Source organism: Thalassophryne amazonica, chromosome 22, assembly GCF_902500255.1.
Source record: "Thalassophryne amazonica chromosome 22, fThaAma1.1, whole genome shotgun sequence".
In the NCBI taxonomy this organism is placed as follows: Eukaryota; Metazoa; Chordata; class Actinopteri; order Batrachoidiformes; family Batrachoididae; genus Thalassophryne; species Thalassophryne amazonica.
This window is the reverse complement of record NC_047124.1, coordinates 14907784-14922244: the sequence shown is the minus strand read 5'-3', so window position 1 is coordinate 14922244 and position 14461 is coordinate 14907784. Positions and strand designations below refer to the sequence as shown.

At 39.8% G+C, this 14461-nt stretch overlaps 1 protein-coding gene across 2 annotated transcripts; it reads right to left on the bottom strand.

Moving 5' to 3' along the window:
* Positions 1 to 1797: 1797 nt before the first annotated feature.
* LOC117503995 (cytochrome c oxidase assembly factor 6 homolog) lies at positions 1798 to 4320 on the bottom strand. Of its 2 annotated transcripts, none has more exons than XM_034163333.1 (3): positions 4167 to 4320; positions 3228 to 3382; positions 1798 to 2984 (listed from the first exon to the last, which is right to left on the bottom strand). In XM_034163333.1, exons 2-3 carry the CDS (start codon positions 3369 to 3371, stop codon positions 2886 to 2888), a joined length of 243 nt encoding a protein of 80 aa, XP_034019224.1. In that variant the 5' UTR covers positions 3372 to 3382; positions 4167 to 4320; the 3' UTR covers positions 1798 to 2885. The 2 variants fall into 2 exon arrangements, with proteins under 2 accessions (XP_034019224.1, XP_034019225.1); XM_034163334.1 differs by having other exon boundaries at positions 4145 to 4297.
* Between the last annotated feature and the right edge of the window lie 10141 nt (positions 4321 to 14461).

The window sequence follows — 14461 nt, the reverse complement described above, 5'->3', positions numbered from 1 at the left end:
GAAGGCCGGTCGACTCGTGCAAATATATAAAAAAAAGTTTTTATTGGTCATAAGGAGGCGCTGTTGCTGAATACTGAATATATGCACAAGTGACCTCTGAGGAGCTCCAACTAAAACATTTGTTTTTACTGCCTTAGTGATTTTTATTTTTTTTTTTAACTACATATTTTCATCTTGAATTTAAGATTGAAAACAAGTGCAGTTTTGACGCTGCTACACAAATGAATGTTCTGAGAGCTGCACTGTGAGGATTTTGATTAGAGCTTGTACCTTTTTATAGACAAGCCTCATCTGCTGCACTTAAACCGAATGTACTGGTGTGTATTTACAGATGTGAGCTGATTTTGAATTTTGAAGAATATGCTCACATTGTACAGCGTGGAACCATGGGATGAATTGCACAAAAGAGAGGCATCTATGATGATGAATGTACTGTATGCACTAGTGCTACAGACTGTACTGATGTCCTGTGTTTAGAGAGGAGTTGGCATGATTCCTTTCCAGATTTAAAACCAAACTTAACGTTTCAGCTGCTACCTGCAAATTTTGTTACATTTAAACTTTTGTTTTTGAGTGGCATTTTCAAAGCCAATACCATCAGCTGTCGCACTGCTAACATGGTGCTCGCTACACCAGTGCTGCCTTTAGTCATAGAGCTGTTAACACAGGTGTCTGCTGGGAATCGAACCCTTAACCCTGCTAATGTTAAAGACTTACTGTCTGATCCACGCCACAAATCATTCGGCCAGTTGAAAAGCTTTTGAGTTCATAATGCACAGGTTGTGTTTGTCTCTTTATTGGGATTTGCTGAAAATGTAGTGAACCAAAAAGGTGTTGGAATGGAAACTATGCTTTCGGGATAAATTCAGGCAAGATGGATTCATTTGTCAAGGAATTTGGTTTGTTTTTAAATTTTTTTTTTTTTTTTTTCACACAGAGATCAAAGTTTCTAGAATACATCAAATGTTGAGCAGATTTATATCAAACTGTGCAGTTGACCTGATCCATTTGACTATTAATAGGTTGTGATAAAGCAGCGGCCCGCTGGATTAGTGGTTAGCACTGATACCTCACAGCACGAAGGTCGTGGGATCACTTCCCACCTTTCTGTGTGGAGTTTGCATCTTCCGTCGACGTGGGTTTCAAATCAAAAACATGCTTCTTTAGGGTCTGCCCCTGGCTAAGGCAGCATCTCTACATCTGGAGTTGGTCCCGGGTGCCAGACTGTGGCTGTCCAGTGCGAGTTAAAGGCAGAGGACAAATTTTACTGTATGCATGTATGAGAGTGAACCACCTCCTTAATGCAGTGATAGTTGTCAGTCAGGGTACTGTCCAGTTACCACCCCCCCCCCCCCACCCCCAATGTGCCATGTTCACTATATGAATGTTGGTATAAATTACTTCATGTACAACTACAATCACTGAAAATATTTGTAGCCCCCTGCCCCTTCCAAATTTGGAGGTGTAAATTTGAGATGTTAAGTCTTCTTACATGAAATACCATGTGTGGAGAGCAGTATCCATTTCATTTTTTTTTAATAGTGTAAATGAGGTCTCTGTCTACTTACACCCCAACTCAACTTCAACAGCAAGTCAAACGGGGGCCAGTCTGACCTTTTTAATCAAAAAACACCAATGCATTGTTCTGATTAGCAGTTTTACCCTCTGGGGTTTGAGGGTAGTTTAGTCCCCCCCTGTAGCACTATAAATTTGCATTTCCACACACATACCTTTTAGCTGCTTGCTACAACAGTAGCTTCAGATTTTTATTTTATTTTTTTTAAACTTCCATCTCCAGAAGTGTTTGATTTTTGTTTACCAGGGTTGATGTGCACAAACTACACCAGCTTGCAAGGCTGCAGTGCAACAGAACAGTGAGCCACGACATTTAAGGGAGATTGAGTGCGTAAAGGAATGTACTGTACTTTGTTCAATCAACTGTCAAATCAAACTGTTAATCAGTGGTGGAAGAACTGCCATAAAATACTCTGTACTATGCAAAACGAAAAAAGTGCCAGAGGTGTGCTATATTCTTGCAGAAATTTCATGTGGTAGAACAAAAATCACCTATTTTTGTGTAATTTATTCGCGTGTGGTGTTGCAGCAGTGACCTTTGACTCGAGGCCACATGCATTTTATATACAGATTTGTAATCTAAAATGTCTGCATGTTTAAATATGAACTGTAAGATGCAAAAATTTCCTGTGGTGTTTAACTTCCAACTCTGCCTGTAATGACAAAACATTCCAATTTTTTAAGTTTATTTACAGGAAACAGCAATTACACCTTGAATTTTTACCTTATTGTCTCAGCAATATTTTACAAAAATATATGAAACGATAAAGTTGATCGATCAGTGCTGCGAGCATGTGCAATCAGCCGCCAGGTAGACTTTTAACTATTCTCGGGGCTCATTTTCAAGTAACAGGCAAAGCAATCAGGCTGGCAGATTAATGTGACCAGACTTCAGATTACAGGATTTGGACTAAAAAAAAATTCACATAACTGTTTATGATGTCAGAGAGACCACTTCCTAGTACAGCTTTAATCTCTGTACAAATAAAGATGCAGCTCAAGAAGGATCATTTAATCTGGATGTGTGCAGTTGTACTGGGGTCAGAGGGAGCTGGAGCCCATCCCAGCGGTCGTTGGGTGAGAGGCAGGGTACACCCTGGACATGCTGCTGGTCACAGGGCTGAAAAAATGCATTCATGTGCTCCTATACACCAACAGTCAATTTAAAGTGCCCAATTCACCTAACATGCATGTCTTTGGGAATAGGACAAAGCTGGGCAACCAGAGGTGCAGCAAAACGAGAAAATGTCAAATCCTCAGTCACCTGACTGAAAAGAGGCTCTTTCAACAGTCCTGTGTGCCAGCAGTGATTAGGAAGGCTGCCGTGGGCCCTCAGCCGGTGTGAAGCCTTGGCTCTCCAAATTCTCCTTGTATTTCAAAAACTCTCTCCTCCTGGTGAAATATTTAACCTGCGGGGGAAAAGTGAACAAGATGAGCAACAAGTCAGCAGTATTTAATTCAGTCAAAAATGATGCTATGCTTTAAACAAAATAAAAAAATTTGAAAACCTTTTGTGTTTTTGATGCTTATGAAAAACATACTATTCCAAAGCCATTCTTCTCCAAAACAAAACAACTTTTAATCCACAAACTATCACATTTCAAAGCCACAAACACACACACCAAACACTAAAAAGAGCCTCCTTTATTTACCCACTGAGCGGGACATTTTGCTTCAAACTCGCTCTGCAAACTCTGGCAGGAGGCAGCTTTGCCATCGTTATCATCCAGACATTTCCACAGCCGGTCCTTGGCGTCCCAGCAGGCCTTCCTCTCTGATGCGTTTGGAGCCGCCATCCCTGCTGGGTCTTACAACAGAAAACACAGTCAACAACTTGATCCTGACTGTGATCCAATGGCGAGCAGTAAAGAACGCCGTAAGCAACTTGACATCAAAACAATTCCCCCTGTACTAGTTGCTGGCATGCATTATATGCTAGTGGGAGCAACGCTTTTTGTAAAGAAAAACCAGAATTAAACTGGTCCAAGATGTGTCGAAGAGCCTGACACGACTTCTTACATGCAGACGACAAATACATTGACCACCACCCAATCAGCGATTTCATTCATTCTCTGCTGCCTGTCCAGGTCATGGTGGCAGGAAACGAAGCAGCTCAGTCCACGCTTCCCTATCCTTGGCCAATCAGCTACTCTGAATCATTTACAATAGATCATAGTGAAATCAGATGTGAAACTGGCAGCACACTACACCTATTGCAATTTGATACATGATTTATAATTACATCACTATTCACTAATTATGTCGAAATAACGTGGTAAATGTTTAACTTTAAATAAACATTCTGAAGCATAAATGGCAACCCTTGACATAGATTTTATACATCATTTAGCATTCTTCTGCGAGACATTATTTCTTCCATACAGTAGTTGACTTTTTGTGATTTCACGACACTCATTCTAAAAAATAATTGGCCCCAAATTGCGATTATCACAACACGCAATGTATCGTTTCACCCACATTAAAAACAATTGAAAATGTTAAGTATAACATATGCTAACATTTATGTACCCATTTAAACAAAGTATATTTAAATTCTACAAACACTCACTAAATTAAAGATTAAATTCTGCCAGAGTCGTCTTTTGTCCGGTTAACCGCTTCTTTCTCTTCTTGTTATTCCATTAAAATAGAAAAAACCAAGCTGCCGATTCAATGAGAGACTCGAAGGACGCGCACATCTTACTGTCGCTTGGTAATGACGTCAGATGTGATGCACATAAGGCACCACACGGGGGCGATCTTCGCTCAAAAAATGAAAATCATTTGACTTCTTTCTTTTATATGAAAGTTTTTTGTTTTTACTTGTGAATTAAGTAAACTACATATCGACATAATTAAAGGTAAGTGAAACAGAGTTTACTTACGTCCTCTAAAACGATCACATCTTTCATCAAATGAGTGACAAAACTCAACAGGTGTTAGCATTATCATGTTAATTACAGCTTTTTCTTTCTTCATTTTACATTAAAACACCGGCTGCAAATATTTTTGTCAGAACTCTTAAGCTTGGCCTTTTGTTTTTCAAATTTTTATGGCATTTTAGAGAAAATGTAAAGCAGTGAAGCTGTGGAAACATTCACTTATTCATGTTGGTTTTTAATTCTTTTTTATTTGTCACTTTTACAGCCTTTTTTAAATGCTCTTTTTATTGCGTAAAATTATTTTTAAAAATGCTGTAGAATCATGAGGGTTTTCCCACCAGAGTGTTAGTTGGCTAGCAGTTACTATTCTTATTCAGACACTTGGCATTTTTTTTCTTTTATTAAAAAAAATGTTATGAATGACATCCAGTGGATCCACAGAGATGCATAATATCGTAAATCGGGCTGAAATTTGGGAATATGTCTAAATTTCTGTTCAGTCCAGACACTTAATCTTTATTTTCATCAGTTACAGTCAACTACATTGAGCATGGAGATTATTGTCCGCATCAGGTGTCGAGTACAACGGTACTGGTTCATGGTTCGGAAGTGAACGGCTCTAACCGCTGTACCACCTGACCCTGACAACAATAACGATTGACGTTTTATATTTATCCTTAAAAAAAAAAAAAAAAAAAAAAAAAAAAATTAAATTGAAAATATGTTTAAGTGTTAAACGACATTAACATGTATCATTTAAATGGCGGTAGTGTATATCTTTTTTTTTTTTTTTTTTTTACAAAACTTTATTTCAACAAATGCAATAACAAACGATCAAAACACAAGGGCAATGAGATATACAAGAAAAATAAAAAAAGGTTCAAGTTCCTTATGGAGGTCTCAACGTTTTTTCTGTGTTCAACAAAATAGTTCGTTTTCACTTCACACTTTCTTTACATTTGTAACTTTTTTTTTTATGATTGAGAAGTTGTGCAACAAGTTGTGCATTTTTTTTTAAAAGATTAACGATAAACACACAAAGAACAAAGGTATGCCAGGGGTCAACGAATAAAGAAAAACATAAAATAAATAAATATAAAAAAGATAACCTGTCAGCACCAAGAGTCTTCACAGCTTTGGGGTTTGATGAAGACTGAATTGAGACTTTGTAATGTTGTGATTCAAGCAAGTACAGTTTGAACATGGGCTTTTTTCCTAAAAATTTATATCTATGTGAAAAATTTTTTAATGAACTGTCTAAAAACGGTCAAAAAAAATGGATGAGGATATATGTCTATATAAGGCTCAATTTCTCACTGTGACGTCACTTCTTCCGGTCGCTAAGTCGTAAGGCGTGTGCGTTAACATCCAATCACTGCAGGTTCGAGACCCAATATAGCTTTTTTCCCCACCCAAATAGCGCGATAATTTAGTCGCCCTTTAAGTACACACCCTTTATTGTAAACCCTAAGTTTTTTTTTTTTTTTTTTTTTAGCTTTCGTTGTAAAAGAATAAGAACTGTTAAAAAAAAAAAAAAAAAAAAAAAAAAAAAAAAATCCAGGTTTGATTTTAATCTGTCTTTAAAACCGCTTTGGAAACCTGATCTGTATACACATTTAGTCCTGAAGATGTGCAATGGAATTTTATCCCCAAAATATTCAATTCACCCCCCCCCCCCCCCCAAAATAAATAAATAAATAAATAAATAAATAAAAGAAAGAAAAATGGTTGGTAAGGTTAGACCTTACTTGTGTGAAGCGCCTTGAGGCAACTTTGTTGTGATTTGGCTCTATATGAATGAAAATAAATTGAAATTGAAAATTGACTTAAAAAAAATCATTCTGTGTTCTGCTCCACGGTAAAGCTGTGACTGGTGGTGCAACAGACAGAAGTTCAAAGTAGCTGAATCAGAAATATTCCAGAATTGGACCTTTATGATATCAGAATTCTGTTACTGAGCAAAACTCCAGGAAGTGAGCAAAATCATAGACCTTAAGCAGAAATATCATTCAAATTTCTAAACTTTTTTATGTGTTCACAAAATTAACCTAAATGATCTTAACCCAAAAGCATTTAAGATAAAATATTTTGCAAGGCTGGTATGCAGCTTAAACAGGGTTATAGCCTTGGTCCAACACTGGAGGTGTGCAGTGCTCGGCCCGAAATTGTAGTTGGATTCAGAATAAGAAACCATAAGAACAACAGAGGACATCTGACTCATCTCTAAAGAAAACTAGCTGTAAAAGATATGATTCATATAAAAAGAAATGCTTACTGTAGGTTTGGTTTGTCTGTTTACTTATTGCCTCAGAAAATTGTAGGACTGTGTATATAGGTCGTTTCTTATAGATATGATTTTTTTTTTTTTTAAGGAGGCATCACCTCAGTGTCTGTAGTATATTTTTGGTTCTAAATCTTCATCTATTTTATCTATGAAGTAACTGGTGACAGATATGTTGCTGCCAAGTAGATGCCTTCTGTCATTTTGGGAGCAGTGAGGGTCATGACTGTTTGTCAGCTTGCAAAGCAGCACACGGAAAAATCCAAAATGCTGTGAAACACTGCAGAAATAAACACAAATACAAATCTTGCAGCAAAATTTCTCGAACAATTGCACAAAAACCACCGTTTATTCAGCTCTGCAATTTTGGGTTCTGATGGATACAAGTGAGAATGAGCAGGGGCTGATCCAGAACTGGCACACCCCTACTAGGGGTGCCCCCCCCCCCCCATTCTAAGGCAATCTGGGAAGCTAAATACGAATTCTGTACATTTTTATATACACACTTTTAATTATAAACACAGGAAATCTTCTCAATCTGCATGCAGTGGTGTTCATCTACCTTTGTTTATGGAAGACCTTTCCCATATGTTATCAAACCTTTGGCCAGCAAACATCCTACTTTGGACGATGTTAACATTTTATTCTTTTATGTATTTGTTTAAATAAGAACAGCTGAGGTTTGTTCATGCAGGCACGTGTAAAAGAGGTCTTTTGTTTGCATGTGATTTATCAATCAATCAATCAATCAACTTTTTTCTTGTATAGCGCCAAATCACAACAAACAGTTGCCCCAAGGCGCTCCACATTGCAAGGCAAGGCCATACAATAATTATGAAACACAGTCTACGTCTAAAGCAACATAACCAAGGGATGGTCCAGGGTCACCCGATCCAGCCCTAACTATAAGCCTTAGCGAAAAGGAAAGTTTTAAGCCTAATCTTAAAAGTAGAGAGGGTATCTGTCTCCCTGATCTGAATTGGGAGCTGGTTCCACAGGAGAGGAGCCTGAAAGCTGAAGGCTCTGCCTCCCATTCTACTCTTACAAACCCTAGGAACTACAAGTAAGCCCGCAGTCTGAGAGCGAAGCGCTCTAATGGGGTAATATGGTACTACGAGGTCCCTAAGATAAGATGGGACCTGATTATTCAAAACCTTATAAGTAAGAAGAAGAATTTTAAATTCTATTCTAGCATTAACAGGAAGCCAATGAAGGGAGGCCAACACGGGTGAGATATGCTCTCTCCTGCTAGTCCCCGTCAGTACTCTAGCTGCAGCATTCTGAACCAACTGAAGGCTTTTTAGGGAACTTTTAGGACAACCTGATAATAATGAATTACAATAGTCCAGCCTAGAGGAAATAAATGCATGAATTAGTTTTTCAGCATCACTCTGAGACAAGACCTTTCTGATTTTAGAGATATTGCGTAAATGCAAAAAGGCAGTCCTACATATTTGTTTAATATGCGCTTTGAATGACATATCCTGATCAAAAATAACTCCAAGATTTCTCACAGTATTACTAGAGATCAGGGAAATGCCATCCAGAGTAACGATCTGGTTAGACACCATGCTTCTAAGATTTGTGGGGCCAAGTACAATAACTTCAGTTTTATCTGAGTTTAAAAGCAGGAAATTAGAGGTCATCCATGTCTTTATGTCTGTAAGACAATCCTGCAGTTTAGCTAATTGGTGCGTATCCTCTGGCTTCATGGATAGATAAAGCTGGGTATCATCTGCGTAACAATGAAAATTTAAGCAATACCATCTAATAATACTGCCCAAGGGAAGCATGTATAAAGTGAATAAAATTGGTCCTAGCACAGAACCTTGTGGAACTCCATAATTAACTTTAGTCTGTGAAGAAGATTCCCCATTTACATGAACAAACTGTAATCTATTAGACAAATATGATTCAAACCACCGCAGCGCAGTGCCTTTAATACCTATGGCATGCTCTAATCTCTGTAATAAAATTTTATGGTCAACAGTATCAAAAGCAGCACTGAGGTCCAACAGAACAAGCACAGAGATAAGTCCACTGTCCGAAGCCATAAGAAGATCATTTGTAACCTTCACTAATGCTGTTTCTGTACTATGATGAATTCTAAAACCTGACTGAAACTCTTCAAATAGACCATTCCTCTGCAGGTGATCAGTTAGCTGTTTTACAACTACCCTCTCAAGAATCTTTGAGAGAAAAGGAAGGTTGGAGATTGGCCTATAATTAGCTAAGATAGCTGGGTCAAGTGATGGCTTTTTAAGTAATGGTTTAATTACTGCCACCTTAAAGGCCTGTGGTACATAACCTACTAACAAAGATAGATTGATCATATTTAAGATTGAAGCATTAAATAATGGTAGGACTTCCTTGAGCAGCCTGGCAGGAATGGGGTCTAATAAGCATGTTGATGGTTTGGATGAAGTAACTAATGAAAATAACTCAGACAGAACAATCGGAGAGAAAGAGTCTAACCAAATACCGGCATCACTGAAAGCAGCCAAAGATAACGATACGTCTTTAGGATGGTTATGAGTAATTTTTTCTCTAATAGTCAAAATTTTGTTAGCAAAGAAAGTCATGAAGTCATTACTAGTTAAAGTTAATGGAATACTCAGCTCAATAGAGCTCTGACTCTTTGTCAGCCTGGCTACAGTGCTGAAAAGAAGCACTGAAGGCTTGTTGCTACTGACCAAGTCTTGGTGGCGACCAGCTGTTGTTGCAGCCTTAAATTAACTGATGTGATACGGCAGGCACACAGTGTTAAAATTCAATGACCAAGAAAGCAAGAAATACTATTATTCATGTTTTGCTCTTCAAAACTAGGCAGAGCTATTTGAAACAGGGGCTAAAATTTGATGTTCCACAGAGTCCTTCAGTGAAAAGTGGAAACACTTGAATAACCCCCACCCCAATGAAGCATTTCTGCAGTGGACAAGAAGGGTTTGTCACTGAGCTCCATGAATGTACAATAACGTGTATGTAGTTTGGAAGTGAGTGAAGGCAGGATACAAGTGTGTTGATTAAATCTCTCTTTCTTTCTTGCTCTCTCTCTCTCTCTCTCTCTCTCTCTCTCTCTCTCTCTCTCTCTCTCTGTCTTTGATGGTTTCCATGGTACCCAGCAGCAATCCTTCTCGCTCCATGCGCTTGTACAGACTCAAGGCAATGGGGGCAGGAAAAAAAAAGAAAAAAATCTGCTGTCTTTTCTTGGGAAAGTAAGTGTTTGTCAGCCTGTCTGCGACTTGAGTGTGTCTGTAGCTGCTTCACAAACAGGACTTCATTCACTATTTACGCAACATGCAATTTACCAATCCCACTTCAACTTTGTTTCGTCCTCTGCTTATTGAGGCCTCACTTCAGCGCACCCCAGTGTGCAGGATCAGGGCTAAAGTCCTAGTACACAACACGGTACTTTCAAAAAGTCTTCAATTCCCACTCTCAACACAAATGCACTTAAAAAAAAAAAGTAGCTGGGCACTCGTTAGAGCAGAGGTAGGCATGAAGAACCAAGATGGTGCAGGTTTTCCTGCAACTGATCACCTCAGCAGCAGGCGAGGACCCCCATTGATAAAACCTCCTACTGATGCAATCGGTTGAAAGATAAACTTGCACCGTCTTGGCCTTTCATGACCCGGTGTTGCCACCCCTGCTTTAGAATGTGTTCTTCTGCCAGGAATCAAAATGCCCCATGTTGCAAAATTAAGGTTACAGCAGGAGTCATCGTCGTCATACACAATTTTGCGACTTTGACGATGTTCTGTGAAGTTTGGGTGCTTGGTTTCTTTGATCTCTGTTGATTTTTCTTTTAAATCTACTTGTGTTTCTGTTCGTTTTTAATATTGTAAACACTTTGAAATATCTGACTTGAAAGCAGATTATAGCTGGAAGTGCAGAATTTAAAATGTGTTGACAAATGACTGCAAATGAACCAATTTTGTAAAATCAGAATATTTAATAAAATGTCCAAAGTTATTGAACAACAACAACAGCAACAACAAGAAAATTTCATATACTGGGAAAAACCCATTATATGGGACATGGGTATTGGCACACTTTCATGAATTTACAGTAAATCATCACTTTTACAGCCAGTTTATAGTCAATCAGGGTATGGATACACAAACATTTTGGAGTGACTGTACAAAAAGGAGACTCGTGAGGGAAGCCACAAACCAACTATGACAACTCTGAAGGCGTTCCAGTCTTCTGTGGTTGTGATTAGAGTAACTGGACATAGAGCAAACTTTGTTTGTTGTAGTTATTAACGTTCCAACAAATGATATTCATATAATAATCAAATCATAGGCTCAAGTCTTCCATATGCCTTTGGGCAAACTGTTGCTGAAACCTCAGGGTGTTTTTGAAGAAAATCCTACTGTATTTTATTTTAGTTACCTTCAAAAGGAGACAGAAGTTTAAAAATGCTTTTTGTAGGCCCAGTTTAATCTTGAATTCTTTACATATAAGTGTACACCCACTGGTCACTTTACTAGGTACACCTTGCTACTACCAGGTTGGTCCTCTTTGGCCTTCAGAACCACTTTAATTCTTCATTCCATACATTCAATAAAGTGTTGGAAATCTTCCTCAGAGATGTTGGTCCATATTGGCATGATAGTATCTCACACTCATCCATTCAACCAGTCTGCCTGTTCTCCTCCGACCTATGAGATCAACAAGGCATTTTCATCCACACAACTGCCGCTCACTGGATATCATCCCTTTTTTGGACCATCCTCTGTAAACCCTAGAGATGGTTGTGTGTAAAGTAAACATTCCAGTAGATCAGCAGTTTCTGAAATACTCAGACCAGGCTGTCTGGCACCAACAACCAAAAAACTTAAATCCGCTTTCTTTCCCATTCTGGTGCTCGGTTTAAACTTCAAGTTGTCTTCACCACGTCTAGGTACCCAAATGCATTGAGTTGCTGCCATGTGATTGGCTGATTAGTCATTTGTGTTAACAAGCAATTGAATGGGTGTACCTAATAAAGTGGCTGGTGAGTATAGTTATGAAATTTCTTCATGAGCTGGTAATTGTGCTTTAATAAAACACTTTGACAAGACAGCATATGGCCTCAGCATATGGAATAATAACTCAGAATGTCTGTGTAAACCACATAACCGCCGGAGAACAAGGCTCACTGACAGCTACATTTCTCTAAAGTAGAACTCGAACATTAATGTCGTCACTCAGTCACATATATATCGACTAGTCTTGTTGAGCACAATGGTGCTGGGGATAGTGACCTCTTGTTTTCAGCATAGGAAGTCAATATTGCTGTCACTCAGCTCAGCATCCACTGTCATGGTAACGGGTTCAGGCTGTAGGAAAACCGGCAGAACACACTGGTCACCACTTAGCCATAGAACAACGTAGAGTAAAATAAATAAATAGGGAGGAATGGAAGAACTCAGCCACATGGGGTGTGCAGCCAGTACATTCTGAGTGCCGGTCCCAAGCCCGGATAAATGAGGAGGGTTGCATCAGGAAGGGCATCCGGCGTAAAACAAGCCAACCCAACTATGCAGACTCAGAATCGAATTCCCATACCGGCTCGGTCGCGGCCCGGGTTAACAACGTCCGCCACCGGTGCTATTGCCCAACAGGGTGCCGGTGGAAATTGGGCTACTGCTGGGCGAAGATAACGACAAAGAAGAGGAGGAAAACGTTGCCACGAACAGCGGGAGAAGAAGAAAACTAGAAGGGTGGAAATGAGAGTGGGGACTTTGAATGTTGGTAGTATGACTGGTAAAGGGAGAGAGCTGGCTGATATGATGGAGAGGAGAAAGGTAGACATATTGTGTGTGCAAGAGACCAAGTGGAAGGGAAGTAAGAGCAGGAGCATCGGCGGTGGGTACAAGTTGTTGTACCATGGTGAGGACAGGAAGAGAAATGGTGTTGGGGTCATTTTAAAGGAAGAGTATGTTAAAAGTGTGTTGGAGGTTAAGCAAGTGTCTGACAGGGTGATGAGTGTGAAGTTGGAAATTGAAGGGGTGATGATGAATATCATCAGTGCATATGCCCCACAGGTAGGTTGTGAGATGAAGGAGAAAGAAGATTTCTGGAGTGTGTTAGATGAGGTTGTGGAGAGTGTGCCCAAGCATGAAAGAGTGGTGATAGGAGCAGACTTCAATGGGCATGTTGGTGAAGGGAACAGAGGTGATGAGGAAGTAATGGGTAGATATGGTATCAAGGATAGGAATGGGGAAGGACAGATGGTAGTTGATTTTGCAAAAAGGATGGAAATGGCTGTGGTGAATACCTACTTTAATAAAAGGGAGGAGCACAGGGTAACATATAAGAGTGGAGGAAGGTGCACAAAGGTGGACTACATTCTTTATAGGAGATGCAAGCTAAAAGAAATCACAGACTGTAAGGTGGTAGCAGGAGAGAGTGTCACTAGACAGCATAGGATGGTTGGTTGTAGGATGACTTTAGAGGTAAAGAAGAAGAAGAGAGTGAGAGCTCAACAAAGGATCAGATGGTGGAAGCTGAAGGAGGAAGACTGTTGTGTGAAATTTAGCGAGCAGGTGAGAGAAGCACTAGTTGGAGGGGAAGCAGTTTTGGGCAACTGGAAGAGTACTGCAGATGTGGTGAGGGAGACAGCTAGGGCAGTACTGGGTATGACATCTGGACAGTGGAAGGAAGACAAGGAGACTTGGTGGTGGAATGAAGAGGTCCAGGAAAGCATAAGGAGAAAGAGGTTGGCGAAAAAGTTTTGGGATAGTCGGAGAGATGAAGAAAGTAGACAGGAGTACAAGGAGATGCGGCGTAAGGCGAGAAGAGAAGTGGCAAAAGCAAAGGAAAAGGCATATTGCGAGCTGTACAAGAAGTTGAATAGTAAAGAAGGAGAAAAGGACAGAGCTGGAAAGGATGTGCAGCAGGTTAGGGTGGTAAAAGATGCACATGGTAATGTGCTGACAAGTGAGGAGTGTGTGCTGAGAAGGTGGAGGGAATATTTCGAAGAGTTGATGAATAAAGAAAATGAGCGAGAGAAAAGGCTGGATGATGTGGTGAGAGTAAATCAGGAAGTAAAAGAGATTAGCAAGGAAGAAGTGAGGGCTGCTATGAAGAGGATGAAGAGTGGAAAGGCAGTTGGTCCAGATGACATTCCAATGGAGGCATGGAAATGTCTAGGAGAGATGGCAGTAGAGTTTCTAACCAGATTGTTTAATAAAATCTTGGAAAGTGAGAGGATGCCTGAGGAGTGGAGACGAAGTGTGCTGGTTCCTATTTTCAAGAACAAGGTTGATGTGCAGAGCTGCAGTAACTACAGAGGCATAAAGCTGATCAGCCACAGCATGAAGTTATGGGAAAGAGTAGTAGAAGCTAGGCTTAGAAAACAGGTGAAGATCTGTGAGCAGCAATATGGTTTCATGCCGAGAAAGAGCACTACAGATGCAATGTTTGCTCTGAGAATACTGTTGGAAAAGTACAGAGGAGGACAGAAAGAGTTACATTGTGTGTTTGTGGACTTAGAAAAAGCTTATGATAGGGTGCCAAGAGAAGAGTTGTGGCATTGTATGAGGAAGTCTGGAGTGGCAGAGAAGTATGTTAGGGTAGTGCAGGACATGTACAAGAATAGTGTGACAGCGGTGAGATGCGCAGTCGGAATGACAGACTCATTCAAGGTGGAGGTGGGATTACACCAAGGATCAGCTCTGAGTCCTTTCTTGTTTGCAGTGGTGATGGACAGGTTGACAGATGAGATCAGACAGGA